This window comes from Symphalangus syndactylus, chromosome 21, assembly GCF_028878055.3.
Source record: "Symphalangus syndactylus isolate Jambi chromosome 21, NHGRI_mSymSyn1-v2.1_pri, whole genome shotgun sequence".
NCBI classification, from domain to species: domain Eukaryota; kingdom Metazoa; phylum Chordata; class Mammalia; order Primates; family Hylobatidae; genus Symphalangus; species Symphalangus syndactylus.
Genome location: NC_072443.2, coordinates 46,935,389 through 46,956,438, shown reverse-complemented (window position 1 = coordinate 46,956,438; position 21,050 = coordinate 46,935,389). Strand labels below are relative to the sequence as shown.

Below are 21,050 nucleotides of genomic sequence, written 5' to 3'. Positions count from 1 at the left end.
CCCAAGTAAGATCCTGGGAGGGGGTGGAGGCTCCCCGGCTAAAATATGAGCTGCCACACACAGCTTTATTGATTCAGTAAAATAAATCTCTGCAGGAGCTAATATTGACTTGGGCTATGAAAATGGAAGTGAACAACCAACTGCATATTGATTGGGAAAGGAACAGGGGCTGGCTTCTGGGTGGAAAAACCCCACAATTCCAACTAAGAAATGGCAGCTTGGGGTGTCAGGAGACCCAGTTCTGGCTGTCAGTGACCTGCTGGGCATTCCTGGGCAAGGGACACAGCTCCTTTCTGGGCCTGGATCCCTCACGAGTAAAGGGAGAGGGGACAGGCCAACAGTCCCCACACACCAGCCTGTGGCCAGCACAAGAGCCAGCTCTCAAAAACCACAAATTTCCAGCACCATTCCCCAGAGACTCTGACCTGATAGTTGTAGGATGGGACCCAGTAGTCACGGTGCCATGCCTGGAGCACAGAGTGGGCACCAGTAAGTTCAGCCCCCCAGGCCAGATGGCTGGCTTCCCTGATGTCATGAATGTAACCTCCAGGAAACCCAGGCAGGCCACCTGCCTCGGACAGAGAGGTTATGAAGTGCATTCCTGAACGCAAGTGAGGGTGATCCCTGGCTTGGAATAAAGGAAGCTGAAAGGAGAGACAGAGGCAATAAGAGACAGGGGGATTGAACCCAGGAAAAGGCCACAACACCACTGGCCTAAGACAATCAAGCAAAGGTGTGTCAGTGTCTAAGTGGAGGGGAACATCAAGGAAATGGGCCCCCGTCTAGCAGTGGAGGGGGAATGGGAAGAGGAGACGTGGGCTCTCAGCTGCCCTCTGGAGGCCTGGCAAGTCTGGCCTCACCCGCACTGATGTGGGTCAGGCCACAGGACAGCCTCGGCGGCGGTCTAGTGGACAGAAAGGGGTCACGTCAATGGGGCTGCCCCTTCAGGGTTTCCCCAGCCCCTTAGGTGCCTCAGCTGGACCACACACCCTGACACCATACTCCCCAGCATGGCTGGGAGGGCAAGCCCAGGCTCCGTGTGCCAGTCATGCCTCAGGACCCTCACAGCTCTCCTGGGGCCTGTGGAGACCTGAGTGTCCAGTGGGTCAGGGAGATGGCACACCTCGGCCTTTCTCCTGCTGCCCAGAGCACCCAGCATTCTGGGTGGGGTGTGATGGATGTCGATGCAGAGTGGCAACTATTCCAGTCCTGTGGACTGGCAGCGTAGGCCATGCTGGATATCCGCCAAGCAGGAGCAACCACCCTGTGCTGTGCACAGTGGGTGGGGACAATGAGGGACATGGACATGGGAAGGAAGCCCCCGCTGCCACACCCCACTCAGTGCAGGGAAAGGGGCAGGCAGAGGAGAAAACGCTTCTGGTCCTTGTACTCCCTTCTGGTGGGGGTGAGCAGTGCCTCAAAGCCGCAGCCAGGGCTTGTGGGTAAGAATGGGACCTCCTGACTCCTGAGAGTCCCGGGCTCTGGGTCTAGGTGGGAATCAGGTCCCCAGTTTATCCCCACTCTCCCTACATGGGCCTGTCCCCAGCCTGGCTTCTTTTGGCTTTATGTCCCTGTAAAGTTCTCATCACCCCATCTCTGCCACTCTCTCTGGGCCTGTTAAGGTGATCCTAGCACCTGTATCTCTGCTCGCACAAGGTCTGGATGGTACCTTCAGGCCTGACCTTTTGTTGGCCTTGATCAAAACTGCAAGCCCTGCCCACCCAGCCCGGGATGGTCATCTGACTCTGCTCGTGAGTGCTGCTCCGCTAATACCAGCTCCCCTTCCCTGCCTCGGCTGAACCTCCGTCTAGGCCTGCTTGGCCTGTTTATCATCTAGGACTCTATGCTCAGCTTATGCCTGGCCTTGGTTCCCTCCAGCCTACCCTGGCCCCACCTGGGATTCCACCCAGGAAAATAAGGCACCCCTGCACGTGACTCTGGGTTTGGGTGTGTGTGAATGCGGATCCCACATGACTGCCAGCTTCTAGGGCCTGTTAGGCCAGAGGTTCCCATGACTGAGTCTCAGGGCTGGGAGGAATCTTTGCAGTCCTCTGCACCAGCGCTCCGCCTGGCATGGATGAGAAGGGAACTCGAAGCCTGGCAGTCAATCACACTTCCCCGAATTCAGGGGTGTTTCCCTGCCCCACAAGCCCTCTCCCAGCAGCAGCCTCCACTGCACCAGCTGCCTGGAGGGATGCGCCTGGGGGACGTGCCTGGCAGCCCTGCACTCTAATCCAATCTGCAGCTCTAGCTGGTTAATTTTATGCTTCATCAGTCGGCAGCTGCAGGAGTCTTTCACTTAGGCAGGGCAAGGCTCCACCGACATAGCCTTGCTCTCCTCCACCACGGCATCCGCCAGTTCACTTTTGTTGGATTTTTAAATTTGATTTTTAATTATATAAGTAATGCATGATGACAATCCTACAGTAAAAAGGTTCAAGCACTAAAAAAGTAAACAGATGACCCTTTTAACCAACGCTCTCCTCCAAGTAAGTGCTGGAACGGTTCAGCGTATCCCTTTTAGTTGATTTTGCAGCATAAATCCAGCCTGCCCTATCTTCCTTATAAAGAGAATGTCCTGGTTCCCAAGGAATTCCCTGTTTACAGGTCTTAGTTGACCTGCCCCTGTTTGGGGAAGGGACCTGAATGACAAGAAGGAAGGTGTAGGAATTAGCTGGAGGCAGATCAAGAGATGAAGAGCGCTATCCTTACCTTTCGGTCATCTTTGAAGGCATCAGCAGCAGCAGTAAAGTGCGGAATGACCTTCTTACAGTGTGGGCACCCTGTGTGAGAGGGGAGGAGAGCACACAGGACAGTGATGCATGTGCAGGGAGGCTGCAGGGCCAGAGGCCCTTCCTGAAAGCTCCAGAGAGGGCTCTCCAGGAGCCCCACCACTGCCCGCCACACTGTCAGGGTCCTTTTGTCAACCTTGCCACTCTAACCACCTCCCACCCATGTCTGATCTATTGGTAGGGGGGACTGGTAGGAGTCCCTGTCACAAGCATCATATGCTCCTGCCCAGGCTGGGGTGCAATGGTCACCGCAGTCTAGTTCTGCTCCTTCCACAGAGGACAAGGAACAGCCTGATCTTGGGGGCAGAGGTAGCTTTGGGCTTAAAGAGGAAGGCACAGGATTCTCAGAGCCTGCTACAATCTTCTCTTGCTCCAGGGACAATAGCAAATCTCTCCATTTCCTGACTGAGAGGAAGTGGCATTGGGAAATGCAGGGTGGGGGGATTTCAGGGCACCCACTATGCACCCACTGGTCATAGTTTGCTGCTAACTTCTGTGTTCCTAGCAACCTCCACCCAGCCCAGACTGTGAGCAGCCAAATCAGGCCCTGGTCCCCAGGTCTCCATCTACCCTTTCCCTTTGCTCTACAATAACCAGAACGTCAAAGCCAGGAGCAGGAAGGCCATGGTCGGGGTAAGAGGGAGAAAAGCTACAGGAAGTCACCAGGCAGTCCTCAGGTCCCTTGATGTTCCCTGTCCCAGGGAGAAGGCTTGTCAGAGCAGCCTAAGGTCTTTTGAGCTATACTGGGGCCCCTACCTCCAGCATCTGTCTCTTGTTCCGGGCATCATCCTGAGCCCCAACTCTGACCTCAGTGTCTCAGAAGCAGGGTAGGGACCTCTGTGGGGACCACTTTCTCCTCCTGTCCTGGTGAGCCCAGGAAGCTGCAGGCTGATCCAGCCCTTCCCTCAGCACTAACAGATCAGAACCCAAACCCCCCTCCTCTCTCAGCCCTTTTCCAGTCACTGGTGAACAGAACTGCCCAGGGCGCAGAAGGGCTCTGAGGGGAGGGTTTCCCTGAGCAAGGGGAGGCTCCAGCCCACACCTCCTACGTCAGCTGGACTCCCTCAGCCTCAGGAAGGCAGAGAGGCCACGGTGGGAACAGAAACGGCTCTGCTCATCTACTTTCTCCTTTTTAAAATAAGATAATAATGACTGGCATTTCAAAGGGTTTTGTGAAACCAAATTAAGGCTAAGCTACAAGTTTAATCTGAATTTAGTCCTTGAGCCAGTCCTGAGATGAGCAGGACCACCCACATGGCCTGGCTGGCAGAGTGGCCAGCTGGCCCAGAGCATTGTGGGGGGTTATGGGGGGTGGGGGTGTAGAGGGATTTGCCAAGTCTCATGCAGAAGGAGCAGAAGAGACCTGGGCCAGTGATGGGTTATATCAGAAATGAGACAAGCACAGCTTAGCAATGTGCCTAGCATAGCCTAGCTCATGGCAGAGACTGGATAATTTTTTAATAGCCTAAAATGGCAATTACAAGTGACATTTCACTAATTTGACACAACAGAAAGAAAAATAGCTCAAATTCATGAAAATGTCACACTATAAAGGGATGATGTTATAAAATTTTCAAAGCACTTAAAGAGCGCAATCTACTGGTTAACAAGGTACGTCACAGACAGCTCCTGCAGGCAGCTGCAGGCCCCTTGTCTGTGGCGTATGCCCATAATAGCATTAGGCTGGCTGAAAATAACCACCCCCCTTCCTCAAAACCTGGTTTCACTATTAATTTTTCCTTTTTAACCTCTTTGTTCATTGAAAGTCTAAAGGTAACTGTCAGCCTAGTGTAAATTCCTGTTACCATCAATTTAAAATATCTAGGCCTCAGATTAATGGCCTTCTGTTGCATCTAATTTTCTCATTACCAAAAGAAAGAGCAGGGCCAATGAATAATGCGAGGGAGGGCTGTTTCAGAAAGTGCATGAAGACGCTTCCAAGAGGTGTCAGGAGGGCCAGATGTGGATGATTTTTTTTTTAATGTGGGCTTAAAAAAAAAAAAAAAAGGCACTGCCTCTGTGTAGCAGAAAACCAAAGACGCCTCCCAGAGCAGGGAAAGAGGAACAAAGACTGAGGACAGGCTGGACAACTGCAGTTCTAGAGACTCCACCAAGCTGGTCTGAGAAGGGCAGTCACCATGACCAGACCATTCAGCGTAAAGGGAACAATGAAATAGCAGGAGGAAGAGCTGTGCAGAAGCTGGGGAGACAGGATGTGGGGGCAGACATGGTGGGAGAAGGGATATGGGAGGTGGAGAGATGTGAGGGGAGGTAAGATGTTGGGGTGAGGCAGCTAGAAGGGGTGCAGGGATGTGTGGGCCTGATAGACCTCTATCAGGCATTTGACTGTGCTATTTGACATTTCTGTAGTATTTAGATCCTCCATATATAAAAAGTATATAGTATATGCTATATTTATATATAAAAATAGGTATTACTTTCATTATTAAAAAGTCAAAAGATATATCTTTTTTGTCCTTGGAAAGTCTTCCCCCTGTAACCCACTGATAAAGACGTATGTCCCTGGGGCAAGGTTTAGGGACAGAAAAACACAGTAAGAGAGATGAAGAAACTCTAAGGACCAAGCCCTCTGCCAGAGGTTGAGTCACTCAGTGACCCTGCCCTGGATGGATTGCATTTAGAGTTTTGTCAGGGTAGACAGTGAGCCCCTCAAGGCCTGGCAGGGACATGTCTCCCTCCCTTGTACCCTGGGCCCTAGACACTGCACAGCACAGAGCTGATATTTGATGGATAGATGGAAGACAGGCAGGAAGGCAGGCGGGAAGGCAGGCGGGAAGGCAGGCAGGCAGGAAGGCAGGAAGGAAGGAAGGCAGAAAGGAAGGCAGGAAGGAAAGCAGGCAGGAAGGAAAGCAGGCAGGAAGGAAGGAAGGCAGGAAGGAAGGAAGGCAGGAAGGCAGGCAGGCAGGCAGGCAGGAAGGAAGGAAGGAAGAAGGAGTTGTAGATCTTTGGCAGCCCAAAAGGGTAAGAGTCTCTCCCAGATTCCCTGGGGATTCAAGCACCTGTCTGCCCCAGCAGCCAGGGTCGGGGTGGCGGGGGGCTTATGTCTACTATGAAGGCCCCTCAGTCAGGGAGGAGCTGAAGAGAGGCAGAGGAAGCACTGGGCTCTGGTCAAGAGGTCTGGGGGAAAGTATTTCGTCTGGTCAAGGGCTCCCACTCCTGCAGCCAGGTTCTCACTTGCTGCTGAAAACACTCTCACTCTCTGGACTGTGCCTGTGACAGAGAGAGAGCCATCCAGGCTGCGGGAGGGGCCTGCCACTAACTTGCCCCATGGCCTTGGGCAAGGCTCAGTCCTCCATGCCCCAATACCAGAAGGAAGATGTCAGCTCCCCAAAATTTTCAGGCTTCTGGGCACACTCTACAGACCGAAGAGGACAGCCGGAGGCTCTCTAAGGGACTGGGAGAGGCCAAGTCCCACTCTGAGAAGGAAAGGCAGAAAGAGATGGGCAGGGAGGCTGCCTCAGGGAGGCGCTGAGGCTGTGGCGGCCCCTCTCAGACCCTGAGAACACAGAGACTCCACAGATTACTGACACTTGAAAGGGGGGAGCCAACAGGAGGGCCGGCTACAACTGAGCGGGTTTATGGCTAGATGGAGCTGCCTGGCTTCTCTGTAGACTGCAGCTTTTATTATCCTCACTCCATTAAGCTGAGCTGTAACCTGGGGGAGAGAGAGAAGGGCAGCAGAGGTGGGAAATTCTAAGAACCTTACATTGTAAGTATCAATTAACAACTTCAAAATGGGAATACACAGAAACCTGAGGTCACCGACGCCAATGTCGGCAGACGTGTCACTTCCTCAGCTTAAGCTCTGATTAAAACGAGCACAGCACAGGAGCTCAGGAGCGAATGTGGCTGTGCCTATGCCACAGCTCCAGAGCCATCTGGAAGGGCAGAGGGAGGGGGTTCCAAGATGCCGAAGATAAGTCAGTGTCTGGAGGAGGAAGAGGGGGCAGGGGCAGCTGAGGGGTGGGAAGTGTGCAGGTAGGGGACAGGGGCATGGAGGAGTCCAGGGACAAGAGGGGGCCAGCACAGAGGCAGAGGGCTCTAGGACAGACACGAGAAAGGCTGCCCCAAAGGAAGGAGAGCGTGACAAGGCTGACAAAAGGAGGCCCTGGATTTGAAGGACCTCTCAGCCTGGAATAAAATTGGAGAGCCTGGTGCATAATGGAGATGACCCTGGGATCCATCAGCGGCTGCCTTGGTCCCTGGGGTGGGTGTGCGGGTCTTCTTGGTTTGGTGGGGCCAAACCCCTCTTACCGTGCCACTCAGTGAGCACCCAAGCTACTTACAAGGGGCGTAGAATATGACCAAGGTGTGTTTCTTCTTCTTCAGGGTCTCCCGGAAGTTGTCCCCCACCAGGTGCAACACGCTTGTCTGCTGCTCTTCCCATGTGGGCTCTGGGGGCGGAGGGGCCTCAGGGCTGCAAGAAGCCAGGGGAGGGGGGAGGCAGCCATAAGGAGAGATTTTTAGATGGGCAAAGAAATCCACCCTCAATGTCCCAACCACTCAGGGGAACATGCATGAAGAAACCACTACAATCCTTCTAAAATTTCATTTTAAAACCGCAGTTTAAACACAAACAAATCTGTGCCACCAGCAAAGACCTTCCCTGATTCCCTCTGAGGAGCCCATTAAGGAGCCATTTTGTAAAATATGGAAGACTTGACCCCATTTTAGGGCAAAGGAGACGCCCTAGTTGTGGGCCACGACCTCCTTGACAAGGGCATAGAGCCACCTCTGCTTGGGCTCCCAGGCCACTCCTTCCTGCCCCCTCTAGGACCCTGCATGATCGTTCATTATCTTCTGGCTCTCAGCTTCTGTTCTGGTGGAGAGCGTGGAGAGCATGGGCCAAGGAGTGAGGCGGGCCTGGGTTCAAGTCCAGATGACTTACCAGCTGTGCAACCTTAGGTAAGTTACTAAACCCCTCTAAGCCTCCATTTTCTTTTCTGTTAAATGAGGACAATGGGATCTTTATGAAGAGCAGAGAATGTATGTAAAGTATCTACTCAGTCAAGGAACTAATATTTACTGAGAGCCTAGATGCTCTAATAAATGCCAGGCATTGGATAAATGTTATTGCTTCTCAGTCTCTTGCTGTCCACTGGGTCCCTCCACTCTGCCTCATGCAAGAATGGATCTCCAGGGTCTCGCAATAGCCTTTGCTCCCCTGCTCCCCTCTCTGTAACCCAACTCCCCTTCTTGGAGGAGTATTTCTGGGGAGAGGGCTGCACCCACACTGCCACATCTCCCGCTGAGCTTGTGCCACAGTCCCTGTACCAGCTGAGTGCAGCCCTCTCTCTGCTTCCAGTTCTATTCTGAGCCCTTGCAATTCTCAAATATCTCATTCCTCTGCATGGCTTCAGTGATTTCCATGGCCAAGGAGAACTTAAGGCCTCACCTTTCATCCAAGCCCCTTATTTCCAGGTGTTTTTCAGGCATTTCCAGCTGGAGATCCCATTGTGACCTCAAATCCACCATGACTTAGAACACATTACTCTTCCCTACTCCTCCCAAACCAGTCTCCTTGCTGGTGACTAAGACGGGCCCCTCCCAGCCTTCCTCCCTGTTTTGTCCTCCAGCTTCTCTGGTTCCATGGCTGTCACCACTCATCTGACCTTTCTGCTCTGCCTTTTCCCTGAACGCTACCTCCCCATGCTGGCCTGCTGGCAGGCGCATCTCAGTTACCCACAGCCCGGCAGCCTATGCACCTGCCTGTAAATGCCATCCACCTTGCCTGGTGCTGTCTGCTCGCCCTGCTTCTGGGTGACGAGCCTCAGTTCTCCACCCCCGAACCATCGGCTGTTCACACTCCACCTGAAGGATCCCCTCCAAGTGCCCAGAAGAACTACTATTTGTCCCTGGATAGGGCCCTTAACCTCTCTGAACCTAAGTTTCTTCACCAATGAAATAGGAATAAAAACTCTGGCCTCAGTAGGACTTGAGGATGAAATGGAGCAAGAGATAGGAGAGCATTCTGCAAAGGCTGGCTGCTGTGATCACTTATGTATTGATACTCTCAGTCATGAGAAGTCCACAATCAGTCATAAAAATAGCTTCAACCTTATTATTATTTTTTTTAAGACAGGGTCTCACTCTGTTGCTGAGGCTGGAGTACAATGGCGCCATCCCAGCTCACTGTAGCCTCAACTTTCTGGGTTCAAGCAATCCTCCCACCTCAGATTCCCAAAGTGCTGGGACTATAGGCGCACACCACCATGCCCAGGTAATTTTTTTGATTTTCAGTAGAGGTGAGGTCTTGCTATGTTGCCCAGGCTGGTCTTGAACTCCTGAACTCAAGAGATCCTCCTGTCTCTGCTTCCCAAAGTGCTAGGATTACAGCCATAAGCCACCGTGCCTGGCCAGCTTCAACTTTTTTGAGTACTTCCACATTACGTCCTGTGCTGAGCACTTTTCACAAGAGTCTCATTTAATTCCCTAGACAAGCCTATGGGGAAATTACTGTCTCCATCTTACAGATAGGAAACTGGGGCTTAGAGGTGTCAAATAAATGGCTCAGGGTCACGATCTGAGCCCAGGTCTCTCAGACTCCAAAGCCCATGCTCTTGACCTAAAAGCACTTAAGAAAGTACTTAAACCTGAAAGCACTTAGCCTGAGTGCTTTTCAGGCTCTCAGTAGCAGCAGCGGCACACAGAAAGGACGGAGGCCCCTCATGCTCGCTGTTTGTGGCCAAGACTCTGGAGCACTGATTAGTGATGATCAACACTCTGGGTTCCCTCAGCTCTCTAACCACAAGTCCAAGCATCACAGGGACCTGGCCAGATCCCCTGACCCACCCAGTCCTTCCCAGTGAACCCCCACTCCACCCAGTCCTTCCCAGAGGCTACAGTGAGCTGGGATGGCGCCATTGTACTCCAGCCTCAGCAACAGAGTGAGACCGTCTTAAAAAAAAAAAGGTTGACGCTATTTTTATGACTGATTGTGGACTTCTCGTGACACCTGGCACCACAGCAAGGCTGGAAAAGTGGGTGTGAACAAGCCACTTGCTTCAGACACCAGAAGGCCTTGAGGGGTGAGCAAGCACCTTTTCCCTTTCAGAGGCAAACCATCGTTTTCCTCTGGTCCCTAAGACAAAGGCCTGGCTACTTTCCAAATTGTTCCAGTGGACGAGCAGGACAAAGTGGGAGAAGCTGAGGCCAGGATCTCACCAGTCCATTCACCTCTTGCCAGAGGCCTCCCCTGAATCTAGTTGCAACTTTGCTGCCATTTCACAAGCTGGTGTTTCTCAGAACACCATGGCTGACGGTCCCATTCACACTTCCTGAATCAAAGAGTCTCAGAGTCTGTGCTTTAAATAAACACCTCATATCTGACCAATGTCCTAACAAAGTAGCTCAGACCGTATAGGTTCAACTATGTCTCCCTCTAATTCATATGTTGGTGTCCTGACCCCCATTATCTCAGAATGTGACTATATCTGGAGATAAATTATCCCTTTAAAGGGATAATTTATCCCTTTAAAGGGATAATTTATCCCTTTAAAGGGATAATTTATCCCTTTAAAGGGATAATTTATCCCTTTAAAGGGATAATTCAGTTAAGACGAGGTCATTAGGGTGGGCTCTCATCCAACATGACTGGTGTCCTTATAAGAAGAGCAGATTAGGTCACAGATACATATAGAGGGGTGGCCACGGGAAGTCACAGGCAGAAGATGGCCAAAGGGAGGGGCCTCAGAAGAAACCAACCCTGCCAACATCTTGATCTCTGATTTCTAGCCTCCAAAATTGTAAGAAAATAGGCTGCACACGGTGGCTCATGCCTGTAATCCTGGCACTTTGGGAGGCTGAGGTGGGTGGATCACTTGAGCTCAGGAGTTCGAGACCAGCCTGGGCAACACGGTGAAACTCCACCTCTACTAAAAATACAAAAAATTAGCCAGGCATGGTGGCATATGCCTGTAATCCCAGCTACCTGGGAGGCTGAGGCAGGAGAATCGCTTGAACCTGGGAGGTGGAGGTTGCAGTGAGCCGAGATCGTGCCTCCAGCCTGGGTGACTGAGTGAGACTGTCTCAAAACAAAACAAAACAAAATTGTAAGAAAACAAACTTCTGTTATATTGTTATATTATATTGTTGAGCCACCTGGTCTGTTACTTTGTTATGGCAACACTAGCAAACTAATACACAGGCTGAGGGGGCTCTTCAAAATCTTTATCCGCAGCTGTAAACCACCACAGCCTGCCCTGTGGACATTACTGGAGGCCCAGCCAACAACTAGCAAACCTGGACGAAATGAGTCTAGCTCTGGCTATGAGGAGTTGTGTCTCCTTCATTTATTCAAAGGGAATGGAATAAAATGCAGACAATAAGACCTGGACCTAAGGAGGCTGAGACAGAGAAAAAGCAACACAAGTTTAGTGCGTTGATGAAGCTGCGTCCAGAAGGACTGCCAGCAGTGACCTGATCAGGACACGTGATCAGCACATAAAGGGTGGTTTTAGGGTTGAGGAAGTCAGATCCGTCTTGACTCCTATGGGCCTGAGCCCAGGACATTGACCATAAAGTTTACTTCACCTCCTCAAGGTGGTCTCCAGGGGCCGCCAGCCGGCAGTTAGGATGTGCTATTGAGATCGTAACACTTACTTTTGCATCCACTCGAGAAACTTCTTCTTTGTCCTGAGCACGGGCACTGCGTATTTCTCTCCATTCTTAAAATACTTCAACGTAGGAAACTCTGAGATGTGGAATCTTTCTGCCAGGGCCTTGTTGACAGTGGCATCGACAGCTGCAAGGACACCAGAGCTCTGGGATGGGGGAAAGGCCAACCATGCATTACAGCCTCAGATGTGGTGCTGGTGGAACACAGGAGCCCAGACGCTGCCCCCACAACCCATCCTGGACCTGCCAGAATTTAACTGGGGTGGCTAGCCCGGTGGGCTCCCATACCCCAGGGAACAACTGAACACTGGCATGGCCATCATTTCTCATTTATGAGCTGAGATGAGGCTTTTGAATCTGCCCCACCACCCACGTTGAGTAGATTGGCACCTGTTCCCGTTAGCCAGGGTCCCAGAGAAAAGAGGGAGCAGGCAGAGGTCACCTGGACGGGCACGGGAACATGGCCCAGTAGTCCTTCTGCCCACCTCTAGGATCCCATCTGTCTAAGACATTCTACTTGGGCACACGGAGGTACTGCTGGCCTCCAGGGGCCACGGGAGCTGCAGCAGGGCTTGCAGGGGAAAGTCATAATGATTCCACCTGTCAGTGATTCTTTCAAAGAGAACGGTGCGGGGGAAGGAAAGGAAGCTTACATCTGCTTCTCCATGGAGGGCTTCTGCTGCCTTCTCAAACTCCGGCTTCATTTTCTTACAGTGGCCACACCCTGTGGGGAGAGATCAAGAGAAACCATTCTTATGGCACAGAGGCCCTCGGGATGCTCCCCTGTGCCGCCTCTGTAAGGCAACTCAGCCCCATTCCCAGACACCAGAAAAAAGCAGCAGCAGCACCAGCCCAAAGAAAAGAAATATTTTGCTTAATCCACCAGAAGTGGGTTGGGGTAGCGGGAAGGTACCCCAGACACAAAAATAAAACAACTGCATAAACAATACGGGCAACATGTATGTAGCCCTGGGGTGCCAGGTACTGACCAGTGCTTTACAGCCCCATAACTGCCCCACAAAGTAGGAACTGACATTATCTCCATTCTATGGATTAGATAATTGAGGCACCAAGAGGGCGGTGACTGCCCAAGGCTATATACACAGCCATGGGTCACAGAGCTGGGTTGAAAACCCAACCAATCTGGTGGGAGGCCCAAGCTGCAGGCAGCGTGTAGGTTGTGGCACCATGCTGTGATCACCATCATCATCTTCTCTGGACAGAAGGCAGTCTGAGGCCTTGAGCTGGGCATAAAAATTCACAGAAGCATAAGTATGGGACATAATTACATTCCAATTGTCCCCATATGACATGATGGGATTTTTTTGGGATAGAAACTGCTCTGTCCTTTTCTTTTTTTTTTTTTTTGAGACGGAGTCTTGCTCTGTCGCCCAGGCTGGAGTGCAGTGGTGCATCTCTGCTCACTGCAAGCTCCACCTCCTGGGTTCACGCCATTCTCCTGCCTCAGCCTCCTGTGTAGCTGGGAACACAGGTGCCCGCCACCACGCCCAGCTAATTTTTTTTGTAATTTTTAAATAGAGATGGGGTTTCACTGTGTTAGCCAGGATGGTCTCTATCTCCTGACCTCGTGATCCGCCCACCTTGGCCTCCCAAAGTGCTGGGATTACAAGCGTGAGCCACCGGACCCGGCCTGCTCCATCCTTTTCTTACAGCCACATGAACACAGTAAGATGTCAGAAATAATAAAATTTGATGCATTAAAAAGAAATTAAGCACTTTGTGTAGACGACAGACCTCGACATTTGTACATTGTTTTCATTTTAATAGAAAGAGTACTTTTTGGCCTCTGATGCTGGAGGGACTGGGAGGTGAGGGGTCTGCAGACTGCCTCAGGCTGGAGGCTGCTCAGAAGGTGAGCCTGCCTGTGCGGGGACCATGCATTAACCAGGATCAGTGGATGACAGGTCGTGACTCAACCTTCTCAGGGGTGTGCTACTGTGTGGGAGCTGAGAAAGCTATAATTCTACTACTGATTGTTAGGAAAAAGAAAGACAAGAAGAAAGCAAGACAGAAAGTCAAACAGTATAATCAGAGGAGACCTCCCACTGAGTTATGGAATCGGCTTTCCTGCCTCCAGCTGAGCACCCAACAGGGATGAAAGCTCCTGTCTCCTCCTCCAAGGCCATTTCTGCAGAACTCAGCTCCAGGTGAGACATGAACCTGTCTTGTTCTCAATTTCTCCATTTCACTCCTGCCTATACCTGGCTTCCTCAGCTCATCCTCACCCTGTCCCTCCCAGGGACAAGGGACCCTGGAGTGGCTACTCCCCACTTAACTGATAACAGAAAACCAAACTGATCCTTGAGCTCCCAGGCAGTGTTGTCAAGCTCCTCCTCTGGACAGAGCACTAGAGACATGACTCGGTCAAGGGCACTGACCCTCATGGAATGCAGCCCAGGGAGTGGCTACAGTGCTTAGCCACACCAACATGTCGGCTCTTCCCAGGTGGATCCGAGGAAGACAGACACTGCTAACCCTCAACTGGGTGGCTCCACAAGAAGAAGTATACAGGCACCTCTGCTGCCATTATCTAGGGACCTCCCTACTCTTGTTGGGCTATGATGCAGAAGAAAGGGTAGAAAAGGCATCAGCCCTTAGAATCTTCCAGGATAATGACAGAGAGGACCATGGTCTTTGGTCCAGAGGGGAATATAGTGGCACACATGATGCCTTCAAGGGATGAACCAGAGGAAGAGCACTCCTCACCTGCCCTGGCAGCCCCAGGGGAGCCGGCAGCTGCTTGCAGCCCTATTACATATTGTACCCACACTACACACTCATCATGCTGGGCTCTAGGTACCAGACAGTGGCTCTTTTTTTTTGAGATGGAGTCTCACTTTGTCACCCAGGCTGGAGTACAGTCGCGCGTGATGTCAGCTCACTGCAACCTCTGCCTCCTGGGTTCAAGTGATTCTCCTGCCTCAGCCTCCTGAGTAGCTGGGACTACAGGCGTGTGCCACCACACCCGGCTAATTTTTTGTATTTTTAGTAGAGACGGGTTTTCACTGTGTTAGCCAGGATGGTCTCGATCTCCTGACCTCATGATCCACCCACCTCAGCCTCCCAAAGTGCTAAGATTACAGGCGCGAGCCACCGTGCCCGGCCCCAGATGGTGACTCTCTAAAGGTGGGACCTGAGGTTATTTTACCTTGTACCTCCCCATGAAGCAAAAGGATCACCATTTAATAGATACACGAAAATATTTACTGGTCAGCAAGAAGAGACCTAATTAAATAATTAGTAGACAACTCCTGGGGTGACCAGGGGCTTGAGAAGACCTCCTGAAGGTGGCAGATCAAAGGACACATGGGGGCAAGTTAGAGACAGAGGACAGAGGGCCCAGTCAGGAGGGCAGGGGCAGCCTCAGAGAAATGAGGACGTCCCCACGCTCAATTCAGCAGTGCAGAATTCTGCTGCCAGGGCTGAGCAAGGCACACAGCCCCAGAAGTGCTCCTAAGGGCTCCTCTGGGACTGCTGAGCTCAGCCCCCCAGAGGCTGCCCCTGGGCTGGGCAGGGCAGCCTGGCTGTTCCTGGCCTGGTTCTCCACAGCAGATATTCTTAATGTCCCCTGCAGTCAGACATTGTGGAGATCATGATCAAAGTGGTAAACCCTTCTTCCAGAAAAATGCACACAGGGTTAGACGACTTTGGGTGTTCACAGTCTAACTAGACCCCACTTGGGATCCCCCCATCATGAGCTGTAGAGGTATCAAGGTCATCATTATTTTGAATGACAAGAATATCACTTTCCAGAAGTGAACATTTAGCATCATCACAAGCCATGTGTTACCTAAATAATCCAGTCACAAAAGGGTTGTTTTGGTAAGTTGGCTGTTTGTTTTCCCCACGGAAACAATTTTATACACCGATTACATGCAGATTCCCAGGGGCAACCACGAAAGCCCATTTAATAGGATGAACCTGAAACATAAAAGCATGCAGTGCTATTTGTATTTCCCTGAGCCTGCTCCCAATGGGACACGTGCAGCCCGCGATCCAGTGGGGACAGCAGGCAGGCTGCTCCCTCTAGGCAGCAGCCCCCACCTCAGCAGTGAGAGGAAGAAGAACTCCAAGAGGGACCAGGGAGAGCTGGGGCAGGAGTCTGCGCTTCCCGGGCACTGACATTCTTGAGACTGTCACAAAAGCCTCTCCTCCCCTTCCCCACACTGATGCATATACTCCACATGTATGTACAATTCCAGAGGGATCCTGGACTCCCTGAACTTGCTCACAGAACTGGGGTTAGGAGCCCAGGACAAAGGAGGCCACCGGACTCCAAGCCAATCACTTTCCAATGGGAGGCGAAGCGGAAGAACACAGAGAGCTGATGCACAGGGGCCCAGGCTCAGATGTCTTTCCACACTGGCCCACACGTCAGGAGTAAATGGAATAATCTGCAGAAGATTCTACTGACTTAATATGAGGTATATTAAGATTAAAAAATTATTTTTTTGTTTCTCACTAAAATAGAGTGGAGTAAACTAACCTTTGAGGCCATGGTCAGGATGAAAAAGTTCTACAGCTCTTAAAGGGATCTCCCCGCCCCTGAGGCACCCCCAGGCTGCTGCTCCCTGCACCAAGGTGAGCCCCCCACTCTCCTGCTCTCAGGCTGACCTCCCCTGACTGGGGCAGAGTGAGGAGGCTCACTCTGCATGAACAAACTGCAGGAGAAGGAAGCTCAGAGACTTTCCTGTGGCTGTGAGTCCATCACCCGAGAGTTCAACCTGCTCTGGAGAGACGTGAGTGGTCCATGCAAAGTCCCCAAAGGTCCACTGCCCTGAGACAGACTGACTCAGCCCAGCAGCACATAGTGGAGGACACACGGGGAGGCCTCAGGAAATGCAGGTGTGAGGCCCTGGGTGGCCTCCATGGGAAGTGGGAGAGGCAGGAAAGAGAGGCTCCCTTGACCACTCTCCCCATATCCTCCATGATATGGATGGTGCTGTCAGGCCAGCTGCTGGCAGGGCCCATGGTCAAGATGGACAGTGGGATTGCAGTAGGAATCGGGGGAGGGAAGACAAAGAAAAGCCAGCCATTGCCATTCACTGAGAACCACTGTTCCTTTCTAAAGTGACCCAGTTGATGTGGCAGGACTCCTGAAGACGAGAATTCACTGTGTGCTGGTAGGGAGGTTTACTTCATCCCTTTATCAGGCTCCAGGCCTTTGACGCCACTGCCCTGTTAGGGTGGCAAGTGGGTTTCATTCCACCTGCCAGCTTCCATCAGCAGTGGGCCTGAGACAGAGGCTGAGTCTGAGAACTGGCTCACTGGGTAGAGGAGGTGTGACCACCTTGCAACGTCTGCCACAGACATGGGAAGCCAGCTGGGGTCAATACCAGGAGACCTCCAGTTTCCGCAGCTCACACATGTGGCTGTCTCCTGGACTTCAGCCTCAGCTCCCAGAATTCCCCACCTCTATAAGGAAAGCACTCACTGTCTGTGCTGGGCTTCCACACTCTTATCACAGCAGCCCCACCAGACACATGACACAGCTGAGTAGGTCCGTTTTACAGTGCCAGAAATTGTGGCTCTGGAAGACAAAGTGACAAATCCCCCAGGGCCATCACCACCTGCCACCTCTTCCTCCCAGCCCCTGCCCTGATGGATAGGACCTCTCCACAGGCAACATCCACCCTGGACAATCCCTCGCAATCCTACCTTGGTTCTGGCCCCTGCTTTGAGTCTTCCCAGTTCACTGTAGCCCCATCGAATGATCTGTTTCTCGTCTAATTACAAAATACTTCTTATTCAGATATTTCTATGGCATTTAATTTTGTGTTGCTTTGTGACTGTGATATTGCTGTCTTCTGATATTTAAAGGCAGCCGGGGTATATTTTCAAAACATCAATCAGATCAAATCCCTTTGCTTAAAACTTTCCAGTGGCTTCCTATCACAGGTAGATTCAAATCCAAACTTACTATGGCTACAGACCCCACACAATCGGAGTCCTGCCTACCTTCAGCCTCAACTCAGGTCACTTCCACTGCAGCCTCTGGCTCTCCTTCTCTTCTCCCATCACACCAAGCTCATTTATACCCCAGGACCCTGGCACATGTTCTTTCCCCCACCTGGAGCACACATACCAACATCTTCCCCCAGGTCTACGTGCGGCTCACCCCTTACATCAGCCACTCAGGCTTCCACTCAAATTTCACCTTCTAGGAGACCCTCCCTGACCACCTATCCCAAAGGCGCCTCATACTATCATGCTCTCTCCCGATATCCTGTTTTGTTTTCTTAATTGTACTCAAAGCAGCTGAAGTAATCTGCTCACTTGTTCCCTGCCCATCCCCTCAACTGGAATGGAGGCTCTGTAGGTGCAGGCAGGGGGCTCAGCTGTCTTGTCTAATTGGCCACCATATTCCTGATACTGACCACGCTGCTCCACACACTTTCTGAATGAATTAGCCTCATGACTTGTTAGGTTGTTAGGTTTACACCTGTGCACACAAGGTTTGGCAGGACTAAATTCTTTATGGGCAAGGGTCATGGCTTGCACTCAAATAGTCGTTAATTTGACTAAACACCTCTAATTAGTAGAACTGGCAACCAAGCCGGTTACTGTGCACATCCCCTCTCCTCCCCTCCCCACTACCATCTTTGCGCCTCCTCTGCACCTCACTAGGAGAAAAATGTCTCCCAAAATCTCTAACGTCTAAGGATGCTGTTCTAAAGTTTCCCATACATACCCTAGAAGTCTCTTGATATTGTTAAGGTTTTCAATTCTAGCATCAATTCCCTCTGACCCTGAATAAGACACTAAGGCTAAGCAATAAACTTCTGCAAACAGAGTTTAAGATGAGGAGCCTGGCCAGGCCCAGAGGAGGAGAAAGGTCTGGCTGAGCAAACACCTCCCTCCCTGACACCCTCCTGTCTTAGGGAGCCACAGGTGATGGATAGAGCTGGCTGTGACCTGAGCACCAGCCCCCTGGGCCTGGCCTTCATGATGTCCCTGGCTGTGGGACAGCTGGAAGAGGAGGGTTACAAGCGGGGAGCAGGACTCCGGCCCACTGCATTTCGTGTCCTGATTGTGATTTGAGAGGCCATTAAGTTTTATTGCTAAACTTCCTTGTTGGGCTTTTATCATCTGTGTAAGTGCACTTACTCCAATTTCCGTGATCTGGCATAGAGGTCTGCACATCAACTCCTTGATCATGCTCTTTTCTGGCTGTGGGAATGTTGGCCTTCTGTCAACCCCAAGCCCTCGGATTCCTCTGGATTTCATTAAATTCAATTATACTTATGATTTTATTACAGGCCAGCCATAGGGCTTTCCTGGATGCTGGAACCAGAATTTCCCAGGGGACCAGATTAATCTGTAAAGCTCCCTGGCAGCCAGGGTACTGGGGTAGTACTTGGGCCTCTAGAAGAGCCTGGTTCCTGCCTTGCTTGGAATTTGGCTTGGGGCATGCCAGGGAGGGAGGGTTTCCTACAAATGCCAGCAGAAATATGGACATGGAGGGGCCTACAGAGACCTCAGAGCTTTTTAAGGCTTCCAAATGCATAAACACCAAAGTGGACTCCTTGACAGTTACAGGCATCTTGGGGCAGACTCACACACTCACAGATGCCTCTGTTCATCACACGACCCCTCTTCTTATGCAAAGAGTTTGTTTTTTCCTTTACGTTAGCGCAAAATGTGGATAAACCAGACTTTAAAATTTTACTTCCAGGTTCCTATCCTAAGGAAACAATCAGACATGTAGACAAATATTTATGCATTAAAATGTTCTTTGCAGCATGATTTATAATGGGAAATATGGTAAACAACTCAAACCTTCAACATTATGATGCTAGTTAACCAATTTACAGTGTCATTATATTCTACAGCGGAATATCATGTGGCCACAAAAAGCATGTAAAAAAAAGCATTTTTAATAACATATAAAATACCTACAAGATAATGTTAAGGGGAATATGAAAAGGAAAAAGATGCATAGAAAAGACTTAAATAAATAAAATTAGGGCCAGATGCAGTGGCTCATGCTTATAATCCTAGAACTTTGGGAGGTCAAGGCAGGAAGATTGCTTGAGGTCAGGAGTTTGAGACCAGCTTGGGCAACAGAGTGAGACTCCACTGCTATAAAAATTTTAAATATTAGCCAGGTGTGGTAGTGTGTGCCTGTAGTCTTAGCTACTTAGGAGGCTGAGGCAGGAGGATCACTTGAACCCGGGAGTTTGAAATTGCAGTGAGCTATGATTATGCCACTGCATTCCAGCCTGGGTGACAGAGTGAGACCCTGTCTCAAAAAAAAAAAAAAAGAAAGAAAGAAAATCAAATCCCTTCCTCCCACCTGGCACAATAGACAAATGAAAAATAGAGATGAATTAAAGAAAGAAATTAAAAAATAAAAACATTATAACAAAATATAAGGCACTATTTTTATATCCTAAGGGAGAATTTCCTAAACAACCCACAAGTCCCAGAGGTCAGGATGGGAGAAGGCAGACTTGCAGAATGGCTCAGTGGTTAGGCTGTGGCCTCTGGGACAGCCTGGGATTTCATCCTGGCTGCACTTTTTGGCTATGTGACCTTTGGCATGTTTCTTGACCTCTTGGTGTTTCCCCTTCCTTACTTATAAAATGAGAATAATTAATCATGACATCAATTTCACAGGATTTTTTATGAAGACTAAATCTGTTAAAATATGGAAAATACCTAGAACAACGCCTGATCCATAGTAAGTGTGATCAGTGACCAATAAATATAATAGCTATTACTCAACTACAAAGGATGTAAAGCTTTGTACAATGAAAGGCACCATAAACAAAATTAGAGCAAGAAACAGACTAACGGAACATGGAAAACACAGAAAACAGATAAAGATTAATATCTATAATTGTAGAGTTCTAGGTCAAGAATAAAAAGACAAATAAATAAGAAGACCTAGCAGAAAAATGGGCAAAGCGTATGAATAGGTGGTCCACGGAAGAAACATGAAAAGCTGATTATCACATGAAAAGATGTCCAGCTTCCCTAGAGGTCAGATAGCTGCAGACAAGTTGCTGTTTTGCCCAGCTTAGCAGAAATATAAAAGGCAGATAGTATCCATGGCTGCAAGGACAAAGGCTCTGTCACCCGCTGGGTTTGGGAAAACCTTTCTGTAGGGCAATTTGGTAGCATCTGCCAAAGCTCAAGCTTACTTACCCCAGGGCCAAGGAAATTCACTTTTAGGAATTAATCAAAAATATTTACACACGTTCCCAATTATATATGTTTACCAATGCTCATTGTATTGTTTGAATAGTGAAAAACTGGAGATAAATACAATGCCTATCAACAGGGGAGTTGTTTAAAATTTCTGGCATGTCCAAATTATAAAACATTATTCAATGGTTAAAAAGATTGAGGTAGATTTATGTGCCAATATCTACATTTACATGAAAATATCTTTGAGACCTATTGACAAGTTAAAAAAAGCAAATCACAGAAAAATGGATAGGAAGTGGTCCTACTTATGTTAAAAAACAAAAAAACCCAACCCGCTGTTTTGTTTTGTTTTTTTTTTTTTTTTGTCTTGTCGCCCAGGCTGGAGTGTAATGGCATGATCTCGGCTCACTGCAACCTCTGCCTCCCGGGTTCAAGTGATTCTCCTGC

The 21,050-nt window shown here is 50.1% G+C and overlaps 1 protein-coding gene across 2 annotated transcripts in view; it reads right to left on the bottom strand.

Annotated features, from left to right (window-relative positions):
- Positions 1–21,050, bottom strand: part of PDIA5 (protein disulfide isomerase family A member 5) — a 94,627-nt gene that overhangs the window by 4,319 nt on the left and 69,258 nt on the right. For both annotated transcript variants that reach the window (XM_055260682.2, XM_063630169.1), the window contains exons 12-15: positions 12,083–12,153; positions 11,415–11,575; positions 7,100–7,230; positions 2,713–2,783 (exon numbers count right to left, since the gene is read on the bottom strand). In XM_055260682.2, the coding sequence (XP_055116657.2) occupies positions 2,713–2,783; positions 7,100–7,230; positions 11,415–11,575; positions 12,083–12,153 (434 nt within the window). The remainder of the gene's footprint in view (positions 1–2,712; positions 2,784–7,099; positions 7,231–11,414; positions 11,576–12,082; positions 12,154–21,050) is intronic.